The 13,375-nt window shown below is 39.0% G+C and overlaps 2 protein-coding genes across 2 annotated transcripts; one reads left to right on the forward strand and one right to left on the reverse strand.

Annotated features, from left to right (window-relative positions):
* Nucleotides 1–811: 811 nt before the first annotated feature.
* akr7a3 (aldo-keto reductase family 7, member A3 (aflatoxin aldehyde reductase)) lies at nucleotides 812–4,649 on the forward strand. The gene is made up of 7 exons (XM_076987126.1): nucleotides 812–1,355; nucleotides 1,582–1,769; nucleotides 1,983–2,087; nucleotides 2,189–2,285; nucleotides 2,370–2,469; nucleotides 2,562–2,691; nucleotides 4,158–4,649. Exons 1-7 carry the CDS (start codon nucleotides 1,058–1,060, stop codon nucleotides 4,317–4,319), a joined length of 1,080 nt encoding a protein of 359 aa, XP_076843241.1. The 5' UTR covers nucleotides 812–1,057; the 3' UTR covers nucleotides 4,320–4,649.
* On the reverse strand, nucleotides 4,438–8,261 carry mrto4 (MRT4 homolog, ribosome maturation factor). Its single transcript, XM_076987239.1, has 8 exons — nucleotides 8,135–8,261; nucleotides 7,629–7,687; nucleotides 7,416–7,519; nucleotides 7,198–7,279; nucleotides 7,019–7,086; nucleotides 5,443–5,594; nucleotides 5,222–5,298; nucleotides 4,438–5,098 (listed from the first exon to the last, which is right to left on the reverse strand). Exons 1-8 carry the CDS (start codon nucleotides 8,160–8,162, stop codon nucleotides 4,949–4,951), a joined length of 720 nt encoding a protein of 239 aa, XP_076843354.1. The 5' UTR covers nucleotides 8,163–8,261; the 3' UTR covers nucleotides 4,438–4,948.
* Nucleotides 8,262–13,375: the final 5,114 nt, after the last annotated feature.

The following is a 13,375-nucleotide window of genomic DNA, read 5'->3' on the forward strand; positions in this document are numbered from 1 at the left end:
AAGTCTGACCTGGATTGTTAGCCTCTACTTAAAATCAACGCCAAGGGCACATGAAACACAAATTCATAATAATTATAATGCTTAATAAAGACCCTAATGATATAATGATTAAGCACCGGAATGGTGTTCTGATCGTTCTGTGGTCAGCATAGAACCACAGGAGATTCTTTTGGCTTCTTTTTTTTTTGGCAAATTTGAGATAAACGTTCACATTCATTTGGTTGTTTCTACTCTTCTATGACTTGCGGTGTGAGGTCAGATTTTGAAAAATGTCCCCTGAGAACAACCAAATCCTGGACTACCATGACCCCGTGGACCTGTCAATATTTAGCATAACACCTCTCATTTAAGTAGCTAAATCAGAAGTGTTACTTTTTGCTGAATAATAAAACTAGATTCAGACGGCAAACCTCTGTTCCAAATGTTAAGCATTAGTGATATCAGACTGATTTATTTATGTCTATGTCAAATCTAAATGAGCAGCAAGGAGATTTTAGACTGCAGTTCAGCAATGCCTTTGGTATGTAATTTGCTGCCGTCTGTTGGGCCATCACTGAACTGCATTATTAAAATACCTAAGCAGCTAGTTGCGGAATAATAGAAGTTTGAAAGGAAAATTCCATTCAAATATCTTATTTTTAACCAGACACTGTAGCAGGTTGGCTACATAACCATATTTTCTATGCAAACTGCATGTGCCTTCCTGAAGCAGAAACCGCATGGCTTCACAGAAAAAATAGCATTTTACTGACATCATATGGCTAGAAGACGAACCACATGTGAAAACGAGGTTAAAATGTAAACACCCGGACCCATGAACTTCGAACTGTCAAAGGACCAACTTGTAACTAATGTACCTTTGTGTACTGGAGACCCCTGTTCCAACTGTTAAGGATTTTTTAGTGAATGACTAGTGAAGTCTGGCTGATTGCGAATATCTTAAAAAGGAATCAATGTTCTGCGTTTTACCTTTGAATTAGATCTTTTTACACGGTTCCTCGGTTGACGCTGCGCTTGCGCCCTTTGCCCAGTTTTACGACTCAGGAGACACGAGACTATGCTCTTTTGCGCTGGTACTCGGTTCCGTCTGTACTCAGTTCAACAAATATTTATTACCGGACTCAGGCTTTCACACTCTGGGAAATTGCACACTATGTCGCATCAGACCGCACGTTCCAGACTCCCGGCAACAGTGTTGGGATCAATGGCATTTGGGGGGCGAGCAGACGCGGACATGAGCACAAAAATGGTTAAAGTGTTTTTAGACTGCGGCCACAATGAGTTGGACACAGCATTGATGTACACAGATGGACAAGCAGAAGCCATAATTGGTGCAATGCAACTTCCCAAGACAGGTAGCTATAATAAGCGGCTCTGCAACATATTAATATTCACTGTACAAACTTAAGGTAGCCGTAGCATTGTAAACCATGTGACTACGGTCTAAACTGAGATGAGATGGATTCAAAAGCACGTTATCGTTTGACGTTGACAGATGCTCGGGTAATTGTTTAACTTTCATAAGCATTATGAATGCGAGTGATTAAATAACAAGAGACTGGACTTTGTTTCCTCATTCAGTAAGAATTGCTACAAAAGCTAACCCCTGGGAAGGCAAGACATTGAAACCCGAGAGTGTCCGCTCCCAGCTCGAGACCTCATTGAAGAGGCTTCACACCCAGTGTGTGGACATCTTTTATCTGCACGCACCAGACCACCAGAACCCTATCCAGGACACACTACACGCCTGTGATGAGCTCCACAGAGAAGTAAAGACCCAAGGGCAGATGGGATCCCCTTTTTTGCAGCCTGAGAGATAACATTCTTTCAGACAATTGTTTGCTGCAGTTTACCTTTCCATCTATGTCCACATATCTACAAGCTGCACGTTGGTTTATACCTGGGATATTTTTACATGTTGGATTGAGTGACGTCTCACTTGCTGAATCCTATCCAAACTTTCATGGATGTTTTCTTGTCAGGGAAAGTTCAAGGAACTGGGCTTATCAAACTATGCCTCCTGGGAAGTGGCTGAAATTTCCTGCATCTGCAAATACAATAATTGGGTGCTTCCCACAGTCTACCAGGTCTGTAATGAAACCATCCCTGTGAATGTCATTTAAAAAAACCTGCATGTTTTACTTACACATTTGCATAGACCCTAAATTCCAGTTCTCCATTCTTAAAGGGCATGTACAATGCTACCACAAGACAAGTGGAGACAGAGCTGCTGCCATGTTTGCGATACTTTGGCATTCGTTTCTATGCGTACAATCCGCTGGCGGGTAAAGTGCCACTCAGATTTGATCTTTTAGGTGGTCTGTCACGTGGTGGTTACTAACGTGAGTTGGGACCGATCATCTGTGCAGGAGGTTTGCTCACTGGGAAGTACCATTATGAAGACAAAGATGGAATCCATCCTCCAGGACGTTTCTTTGGAAATAACTGGGCCTCTGCCTACAGAGATAGGTGAGGACATCCATTTTCCTTATTGTTGTGTCTTACCTGCTATAAAATGTGGAATCTATCCTCCGATATAAACACTATTTTTGTTATTTTAGATACTGGAAATCGAGCAATTTCCAAGCCATAGACGGCGTTCTGAAGGCCCTGGACGCAGCGTATGGTTCCGAGAAGCCGAATTTAACGTCAGCCGCCATACGCTGGATGTACCATCATTCTCAGCTCAAGGTAGGCGCTCCTCAGTTCTGAAAGACAACATGAATCAGGGATGCCGACTACGCTGATATGGTAAGAGCTGCTCCCACCCTTTCAAACATTATATATATATATATATATATATATATATATATATATATATATATATATATATATATATATATATATATTCTAATGCATATTTTACAGGAATGACATACAGTTGACCATTACAGACACTATTATAGACATCACTGTGGACAATATTTACAACCTTAGGACTGAGAAGCACATGTGAATGTTTTTCTTCTTGAGCCAAACATATAAATAATGCCCACTGTTGGCATGGGATCAGACAGAACTTACTGGTATGACTGGTGTAAAATTTGGAGATTTCTTTAATACATATACATATATATATATATATATATATATATATATATATATATATATATATATATATATATGTATATATATGTATATATATGTATATATATATATGTGTATGTGTGTATATATATATATATATATATATATATATATATATATATATATATATATATATATATATATATATATATATATATATACATATACACACACACACTCACTCACTCAACAGCCACATTATTATGTACACCTTGCTAGCCGTTCTCAAGTAGGCTGTGGCGTTGATACGATGCTCAATTGGTACTAATGGGCCCAGTGTGACAGGAAAATATCCCCCACACAACTGCACCACCACCGCCAGCCTGAACCGTTAATACAAGGCAGGATGGATCCATGCTTTCATGTTCTTAACATGAAATTCTGACCCTACCATCCAAATGTAACCGCAGAAATTGAGACTCATCAGACCAGGCAACGTTTTTCCAATGTTTTATTGTCCAATTTTGGTGAGCCTGTGCGAATTGTAGCCTCAGTTTCCTGTTCTTAACTGACAGGAGTGACACCCAGTGTGGTCTTCTGTTGCTGTAGCCCATCCACATCAAAGTTCGACATGTTGTGCCTTCACTGGATATTTTGTCTTTTTCGTACAATTTTCTATAAACCCTAGAGATGGTTGTGTGTGAAAATTCCAGTAGATCAGCAGTTTCTGAAATACTCAGACTAGCCCGTCTGTCACCAACAACCATGCCACATTCAAAGTCACTTAAATCAACTTTCTTCCCCATTCTGATGCTCGGTTTGAACCACAGATCGTCTTGGCCATGTCTGTATGCCTACTGCATTGAGTTGCTGCCATGTGATTGAATCAGATAGAAATGTCTGATTCAACATTTGCATTAATGCACATTGTTGGACAGGTGTATCTAATAGTGGCAGGTGAGTGTATATATAGATGTCAGAAGTTTCTGCTATGCAGATAAATTGCTTTCTGGCTACAGCTAAAACAGATTCTTAATTATATTGCTACTTGAATGTTGAGTCAGCATATTTTTATCAGGTATTTTGCATCTTGAGAATTTCCAGTTTGAAGATCATGCAACCATTTGCAGGGTGAGCTTGGCGACGGGGTCATCATCGGGATGTCCACCATGGAGCAGCTTCAGGAGAACCTGGCCGCAGCCAAAGAGGGCCCTCTCAAGCAGGAAGTGGTAGATGCCTTCAAGAACGGCTGGGATCTGGTAGCCCACGAGTGTCCCAATTACTTCCGCTAGATGTTTGCTGCATTTTCTTACTGCCCCTTTAATCCAACCTAAAAACTAACATGATAATCTACAATAATTGTTTTTTCTCTAGAGATTTTGTACAAAAGTATTATATCCATCTTGAAGGTATTTTGATTCCCCTACTTTTATTGTTTGAACAAAATAACACATGAAAAGTTTGTTTTGCATTTTCTCACTAATATGCCAATGGACACACATTTATGAGGTTTAGCACTTTGGGCAGTGTGAAGTCATTATACCCATCCTCAGACAGCTGTGCTCTGTACTAGGGAACACAAACAATGGCTAAGCACTATTTTTTGTAATTCCAATGATAATTTATGACTGTAAAATAAATAGTAATGGTAAACGTATTATTCATAAAGTACTCATAAAGTAACTTATCTGCATATGGGAAGTGAACGAACCCCATAATGGTTTAAAACGTGCACTTTAAAGTTGTACATTTGGGGAGAGCTGACGAACAGGCTATAAAAACAGTCATGTGCAATACTACATTTGCTGGCTTATGACAAGTCTGGATAACCCTTTTGAAGATAAAAATGAGAATTGGCCTCGTGTTAAATGTCCATGTTTGCACAGATAAAATGTCCAAGAAAAAGTCAATGGCCTCTTCTTTACTGACTCCCTCCTTCCTCCTCCGCATCATCATCATCTCCCTGCATGGCCTCTTCATCACCCTCCACCATCTCAAACTCCCCAGACTCAGAATTCCACATACACTTTATGGTCAACTTGAATTCAGCCATCTCAATCCCAAACAGTTTCTGAAACAAATGGATACAAAAATAGTCAATTCTTATCTTGTATTTGTTTGTGTATTCTAAACACTTCTTTTTCTAAAACATTTCTTAAACCAGTATAAAATGGAGGTGATTCAGGAAACCAACCAGAATGCGGGCCTGTTCAGGTGTGAGCACATCTCCCTCTTTGCACACTTCATAGTCCTGTAAAAGTGTTACCACTCCTGCAGATGAAACCCCCAGACATCAATCATTTATTTGGAGAAGCTTGTAGAAATATTAACAAAATGCTGTGCTGAGATCAATTTACAGATTGCCCTATAATGATTTTGGTAGCTCGTTTTAAACCAGTTTAAAAGCCACTTTACCTTTTTTAAGAGCTGTGGGTAGTCCTAACTGTCTGAACTGGGGCTCCATAGAGTGTGTAAACTGTTCCAAAGGTCCTTCATCCAGTGTTACAGCCATCTGTGCAGTGTTACCACCCCGTGCGTAATCAGTCTCCTTGAAACCGTCAAAATATCTGAAGGACACAGTTTAACAGTGTATTTGTTCTGAAGGCTTGTGTAAGTGTTTTTTGCAGTACCATGAATCACTGAAAGCAGTTATTACTGCTCAACCTGCACAAATCCCCAAAACCATTAAACAGAATTCATAGGGCACTACAATATATTTGTTCATAATGCAGTATTATCTTTTGCAACACTGTCGGGTGCCCCATACCTTATAGAAGTCTACAACAGTGATGTATCTCTGGCAATTACAAATCTATAAAATACAACAGTTCTATAACAATGTATATTAAATATTAGACAAAACTCTAGTGTTTACATATGCTATTTATATCAGGGAATGAGTTAATGCAGATTTTCTTTCATTCACTTTGCATTTCATTTTAAATGTGAAAATACCATCTAAAACATCTAAATATCATCTAAAACACACTGAACTATTGGAGTACATTAGTGGTTATACTAATTACAATACAATAGTTTTTTAGGTTCTGGATTCTGAATATATGCCAGCAGTCAGAAAAACTTGTTAGTACATATTTATTTTTAAAAAGCCATTTGGTCAAAAATGGTTTAATGGAAATATCAAATTATGATACAGTCTGCTTGATAGCAAAACAAAATGCGAGTTATGTAGCCCATTTTCACTCCAGAAAGTCCTGATCCTGTACTGACCCATTTACAGTCCTGCCCCTGAGGACTGGACTGAGAGGGTCTGAGCTCAGAATGACTTTATTTTGCCAGGTTAGACATACAAGGAAGCTGTCTTGGAATGTGCATCCATTTAATTGTAGAGACACAATACAACTGCACAAACTATTTACTCTTATTGAAGAGAATTAAACTTGTGTGTCGCTAGCCATGGCCAAGTGTACCCATCTGTGCAGTGAAAACACACACAAGTGATTACTAGGGGGCTGTGGAGTCACAAGACTAGTTCCCTAACCACCACACCATGACTGCAAGTTGTAAACAATACCTCACCCAGACCAGATCAAAAACAATGAAGTAGTTTGAGGATCGGCAGTTATGATGTATAGCAATATAAGCCCCAAAAATATCAAGTCCTCAATATATCACAAAAATAATGGACTCAGCATTTATTATTGGAGAGAGATGGGACAAACCTTGGGATTAGCAACTGAGCATGAGACTTTATCATTGCTTATTTATACAATCTGACTTGGGAGCTGCACGCTGGTACACACATTTACATTATGTTAAAGTATGCTGGCTGAAATCTGCAAACATCTACATAGGACACCCACATGTGTTGACAGATGTAGATCTTTTGAGGTATAAGTAGCATTAAGACGCTCCACAGACAGGATTTAAAAACAAAGACCAATACAATAGGGGAGCATTCCACAAAGCATATATAAGCATACAGGCACTGTGCAGTAAAAACACAACATACAAATACTGTTTCACTTACTCTGTTACCTCCTCCTTGGTTTTGTTTGTGAACAAGACACCCACTTCTCCTCTCAGAAATTTGCTGACCTACAATGTAATCAAAACAATTACCTAGGCTTTATCCAACAACCTCCTTGCCAACTTTAATTTAATAATTAACAAATCAACAAAAAACAACAAATGTGAGTAGTTATATACCTTGTGCAAATTATCTTTGTATTCGTCTGTTGGTCCTTTTCCAAGTGCAATCATCATCACTTTGTTTTTGCCAAAAAAGAAACTTGAATAGACAGACCAAAACTTTATTAGAAACGTCAGCAGCACTCGGGCTTTAGCCAAGCACTAAAAGCAACATTGACAGCGCGCGATGGATCAGTTGTGCGTAACAAGTTACACGCATGCGCAGTATCCCTCACCGACTGTGTTTCCAAGCTGCACGAACATCTTTGAGTTTGTTGTTCCTCATGTTCTCCACGGAAAATATAAACACGTATCTGTACGTGTCTACACATTTTCTTAACTGTGGAAAGAGAATGTAATATAGTCGAACACTCTTATACTGTTTAACAACTGATAAAAGATTTAAAAATTTAGATAATAAGTAAATAGATAATGTAGTAGATAATTACCTCCTCGATCAAGTTCTGTTTCGATTCCAACCCTTTCTTGGTTGTTTTTGTTAAGGAAACTGTTGACGGAGAATGAAACTGTTAATTAAATTGTTAATACATGTTCCCATCACGGAGCATGGGAACATGCAACAAGCGACACAGCATAGCAAACTATCCGCGCTATACAGGAGCCAATTTTCCTACTGCTTGGTTGGCGTATGTAGCACGCTAGCAAGTTTATATGTACTGCAATTTAAAAGCAGACGATCTCGGCTGCAGCTGGACCGCAACTGACATTGGGCAGTGAAAAAACAAGTAAAACATTAAATTTCCCAACCAATACTTAGATTGCTGGTAATAGCTAGCTAGCTACATTCATGCCTCAGCTTTATCCACCACAGTACGCGTTATTCACCACTTTAACACATTTTCAACAGACTAACATGCTGGCCAATGTGGGAATACATGACAGATTGTACAGATAGTATTAACATAAATGTTTAAAAAGTATAAGTATTTTAAACCTTTTTTATCCCTCTTGGATTTCGGCATGGTTCTCACGTTGTTACTGCTTCTTCTGATAATATAGTGGTATATTACCAAAAAAAGGTGATTACTGCCATCTAGCGCCTGTTAACAGCATGAAGGATTGTGTCATAGTATGAACGGTGTCCTAGAAGTGCATTTTACTTCAATAAACCTAAAACGTAACAACGAATCAAAAAACACTCCCCAACAAATATGAAAGCATGGCAAAATGAGAGGAAAACATAACAGCAAAATTAAAACACCAACACCAAAATATCTACCACAACAAATGTTAAAATGCTTTAACAAAATATGAGGTCAAACGTAATATGAATAAATACATGCAAAATCCAAAACTCAAGACAGAAATGGCCTCACATGGAGAAATTGAGTGTTTCATTCTTTTTGGTTATTTCTTGAGTTGCAAAGAACACCAGTGTAGCTCCATCCCCCACAAGCTGGCTCAAAGCACTCAAACATCATCAATTCCTACATTTAAAGGAACTGCTCCAACGCACAGATACTTGTTATGCACTAGAAACTAAGACCAATGGACAGAGATATCAGCACCTGATCAACAAGTTTGAACATAACATTAGAACCTTGTTCTGTTTTGACGTGCTTTGATAGACTGAAAGTTGAACTAAATTGAAAAGCTTTTACAACAGCATTAGCTCAGAGCGGACAACAGAATGGTAGCACTACACATCAGTGTTAGCATATACTGATGACCTGGCAAGGTCTCTGCACAATCCAATAATATTTTCTTGAAAGGTACATCTGTTTTGAGAATAGGATGGCAAGAGGCTGGGGAGATATCTTGATTAGGTTTTCCAGTGAGCTGTGACAAGACCAGCAGTGTACTGACATCTGTTTCCAGACCTGGCCAAAACAAATAGGATATGTGTGTACACAGCTGGAGTGGGTAATTGGGAGATTCGGGAGGATTCCCGATGGGCCGGCTCATGTCAATCTCTAGTTGGGACAGATTGGGAGGGAAAAATAATTTTGGGCAGGATTTGGGCATGAAACTCCCGGGCTGAAAAAGGGGCCCACTCCGGCCCTGTGTGTGTATGTCTTTGTTTTAGATAAATGCCCAGAAGCGCAATGGCCATGTCCTAAAAAGCTATAATGTGTATGCAAGAAGCAACAGGAATGATGATTTGGTATAAAATGCTGCACTCTGGCTCATCATCAGACTATTTTGGTATATACATTTTCTAAGGGTGGACAGACATGTAAGAGAAAACATAAACAAAGTCTGTGTGTGCTACCAAGTGCCGGTAGCTGTCAGGAAGGGGAGTGGTGCCACTGTGACTAGTATCTTATAAACATTGTTAGTAAGCAAATTGGACAGCAGTTGTCAATAAGGCTTATGTGTTCGCTGGATAATTTGGCCTTGAGTCAAAATGAGGGGTAAAGCTCAGATAAAACTGGATTAGTTCAGCAGAAAACATACAATTCTGATGTCATTTCATAATTTCTTGAGGATTTGTTTTCTAAAAGAGCAAAAATATTGCATCATCTATTATTTCGTCATCCGTATTAGAGACTGTTTTACAATGAAGCTTTAAAGATAGGAAGCAATTTCAAGTAAGGTTGCTATAAAAGTTAGTGTTATGTTCTGCCCCTGACTCCTCCCTTGGGCTGTTGTATGTGTCAGTAGCGAACCGTGACCATTAAACCTGGGCCCGCTCCCAACCCCCCCCCGAAAAAAATGTGTTTCCTTTCCTAATTATCTGCAATAAATAATAAAAAAAAACTGAGATGACAGTACAGCTTTAGAAACGCAATAAACAATAATATCTGTACTAGATAACTTCTTAAGCAAAATAAGGTTCCACCAAAATAAGGTTCATAGCTCCGTGTTCCTCGGAAGCGGAATATGTAAACAACGCGCACGAGGGCATCAAAGGAATGAATCGAAACTAGCTAGCGGTGGTACACTAACGACAGCTAGCGTCGCCACAGCGGGCGGAAATTATCATACAGTTAAGCCCGCCCACTAAGAGGGAAGATATGATTGGTCAATTTTACTGTCATTTGAAACTGGTATTGCGCTGAATTATAATTGTCAGGCCCTCTGTAAACGAACAGCGGGCATCACAGTCCTGATAGGGACCTTCAAACACAGATTGAATAGACACAGTTGAATAATTTATTTGCTTATATTTCTGTAATTGTTTAGATGTCAATTGTCAAACTGTAAGTAGATAAAAAAAAATTGGATAAATGATATTATATATTTATGTTTTAAGAATATTTTAGGCCCTCTGAGAGGGCGTAGAGGGCCCTGACGGTTCCCCACTGGTATGTGTATGTGTTTTCATTTGTCTGTGTGTGCATGTTGCTGGTCTCTTGTCTTGTTGACATTATGAGTTGCACTTGTGTCTTGTTAGTGTATGCATATTTAAGTGTGCATCTGCGTCATATGTGTTGCTCATCATTGTAGGTTATGTTCCATGAGCCCTCTATAACTGTTCCCCATTATGACCCCCTAAACATTAGCTACAGAATGTGGCTTTTGCAAAAAATAAAACAAAATAAAAATCTCTTTTAATAAATAAAATTGTAGCTTTATGCTTTACACTCTTTCTTAAATGTCTGGTTAAAACATAGATATATACCACCTGCACCTGGGCAGTCTGTAACATGCTACCTAGCTGTAAAAAGCTATAACACGCTAACTGGCTAACTCAGCATCATCTAGATAGGCCACTATTAGCTCTCATTTAAACAGTGGAATACAATTATTTTTCTGTTATGATCCCACTCTAGGCTGTGGGTATAACTATATGGGAAAGGAAAACAGCAAAAATATGTATTATGTAGACTTTTTTCTTTTATTGTCTAAAACCAGGTTCACACTACACGATTTTAGGCTGGTTTTTCAGTCGCCGACTGTTTTTTGTAGATCGCCGACAGAAACTGTGGTCGGAGGCAAATCGGCGATCACTCGGCGCTCGCTCAGTCGTGTAGTGTGAACTGCTGAAAGATGCTCACCGAGCCGTCGCCGAGTGGTCGCCGACTCAACACAGACGACCGGCAAATATCTAGCATGTTTAATATCTAGCCCAGTCGGCGACTGAGTCAACAGCAGCGTCTAGCTACAGCCAATGGGAACGCGGAGAGAGATGAGTCGGTGATTCCCCAGTCATTTAATTCGTGAGCCTGCGTCGCCGATCAGTCATGTGAAAGCCACAACAACTGAAAGACTCACGATTACAGCACAACCAGTCATGTAGTGCGAACGGCACAAAAACCTGATGACTGAAAAGTCATGTAGTGTGAACCTGGCACATTTAGACAAGATTTAGCATAAGAAACCTACAATGCTCAAAATAACAAACAACGTAATAACAAAAAGTAGGATACTACCTTGCCTATACAGTGAAAGATAAAATACAATACTATGCACTAGGGGTGTATTCAACTAAGGATTTTCATAGTCGAATCTGATTCGTCAGCTTCTCCCTTTAGTCGACTAATACTCAAATCGTGTATATTATTTTTTTATTTAGAGCACCTTAAACGGGATCCCCTTCTCATTCAGGACTTTTTTCCTCTTCAAAGTAAAAACCTAAAACACTCAGATAAATGAATAACCACGGTAGGTTGGCTTTATTCAGCTTTTATTTATTTACTTATTTATTTTTTTATGAAACGTTAGAGAACATTAACCGTCAGTGCGCATTGCGCATATCGAACTGTCAGACAGGCACTGTGCAAAATGTCAAAAATATTTTAAATAAAATATGCCTGCCTGAAAATATAAAAAATTGCCACACAGCAGCAAAAAAAATACAAGGAAAGGTTCAAGTAACGGGGTTTAAAAGCAAACAACAACAAAAAATGTTTATAGGCCTACTTGCCGAGACGCACCGCGACGAGACGAGACGACTGAAACGACAAACGTTTTTTTTCGCCTTACACGTTTTAAATGGTATGCCATGTTGGTTGTTGTCGTGCGAAATGAAAGACGTTGATGACATAACTTGCACTTTACTTTGTTTGATTCATCTTTGTTTTTCAAAATACTTTTTTTTTTTAGTAGCCATTATAATCTCTGCAGATGCTGTGCACACGGACGTAGTTTTGGGGGGGGACGGGGGGGACATGTCCCCCCCACTTTTTCAAAAGCCGGTTTTGGTCCCCCCCCAGTTTTTACAGTTAAAACCAAATATTTAAGTAGCGACGAAGTCATGTCCCCCCCACTTTTTAACGGTTAAAAAAACAATATCCAAATAGCGACAAATCTAGCACTAGGATCATGCAGCTCCGAGCTCCCCCCCCCCCCCCCCCGCTCAACAGTTCGCCACCCCAGGTTGTGTCCCCCCCACTTATTAAATCAAAACTACGTCCATGGCTGTGCATATTAATTCTGTAGCGTGTTCAGCTCCGCTCGTTTGGATTGTGCAACAGCAAGGTGTGATTTATTAATGTGTAGTAAGGAAGATGCCTATTGTTAATGCGCAAACATCATTTTCAAATATTTATTAACAGAAATTAGAATGATTTTATTTGACAAAAGGCTATATATAACAAAAACAAAGACATTTCATTTAACAACTAAAGCTTAGCTGCATCCTTGGGCACCCCCATGCAGTTAGAATGGTACATTCGACTATGACGTTCATAGTCGACTAGGGGGTATAGTCGACTATAGTCGAATCAGCGACTATTGCAGGTCACCCCTACTATGCACCAGAGGTGGGACCAAGTCAGTGTTTTGCAAGTCTCAAGTAAGTCCAAGTCTTTATACCTCAAGTCCCGAGTCAAGTCTCAAGCAAAGACACTCAAGTCAAGTCAAGTCTCGAGTCAAGACAGGCAATAGTCAAGTCAAGTCCCAAGTCTGAAACTTGGAATTTCAAGTCCTTTCGAGTCTTTTTTTTTTTTTTTTTACCAATGTTGCAGGTATATTTTAAATGTAAATAATAGACATGCGTTCTTTTTTAAATCTGTATTCTCCTCAAATCTTGATAAAACATGTGCAAACACGAAGTATAAAAAAAATTAAAATTACACCTCTTTATTGCACAGTTCAATTTGTTAAACTTAGCTGCAAAAATATTCATACTTTAAACTACAATTTTCCAGAAATAAATATTCTGTGAAAAAGTCATAAGTAGAACTCCATGTTCAAATAAAAAGTGCTGATATTTTCACAGTACAATACAAAGAACCATAACAGCATTTTCCCTCTCTTCTCTTATCTGGTTTCTTGGAGAACATGTGTG

The sequence above is a fragment of the Brachyhypopomus gauderio genome, chromosome 1 (assembly GCF_052324685.1).
Source record: "Brachyhypopomus gauderio isolate BG-103 chromosome 1, BGAUD_0.2, whole genome shotgun sequence".
NCBI lineage: Eukaryota > Metazoa > Chordata > Actinopteri > Gymnotiformes > Hypopomidae > Brachyhypopomus > Brachyhypopomus gauderio.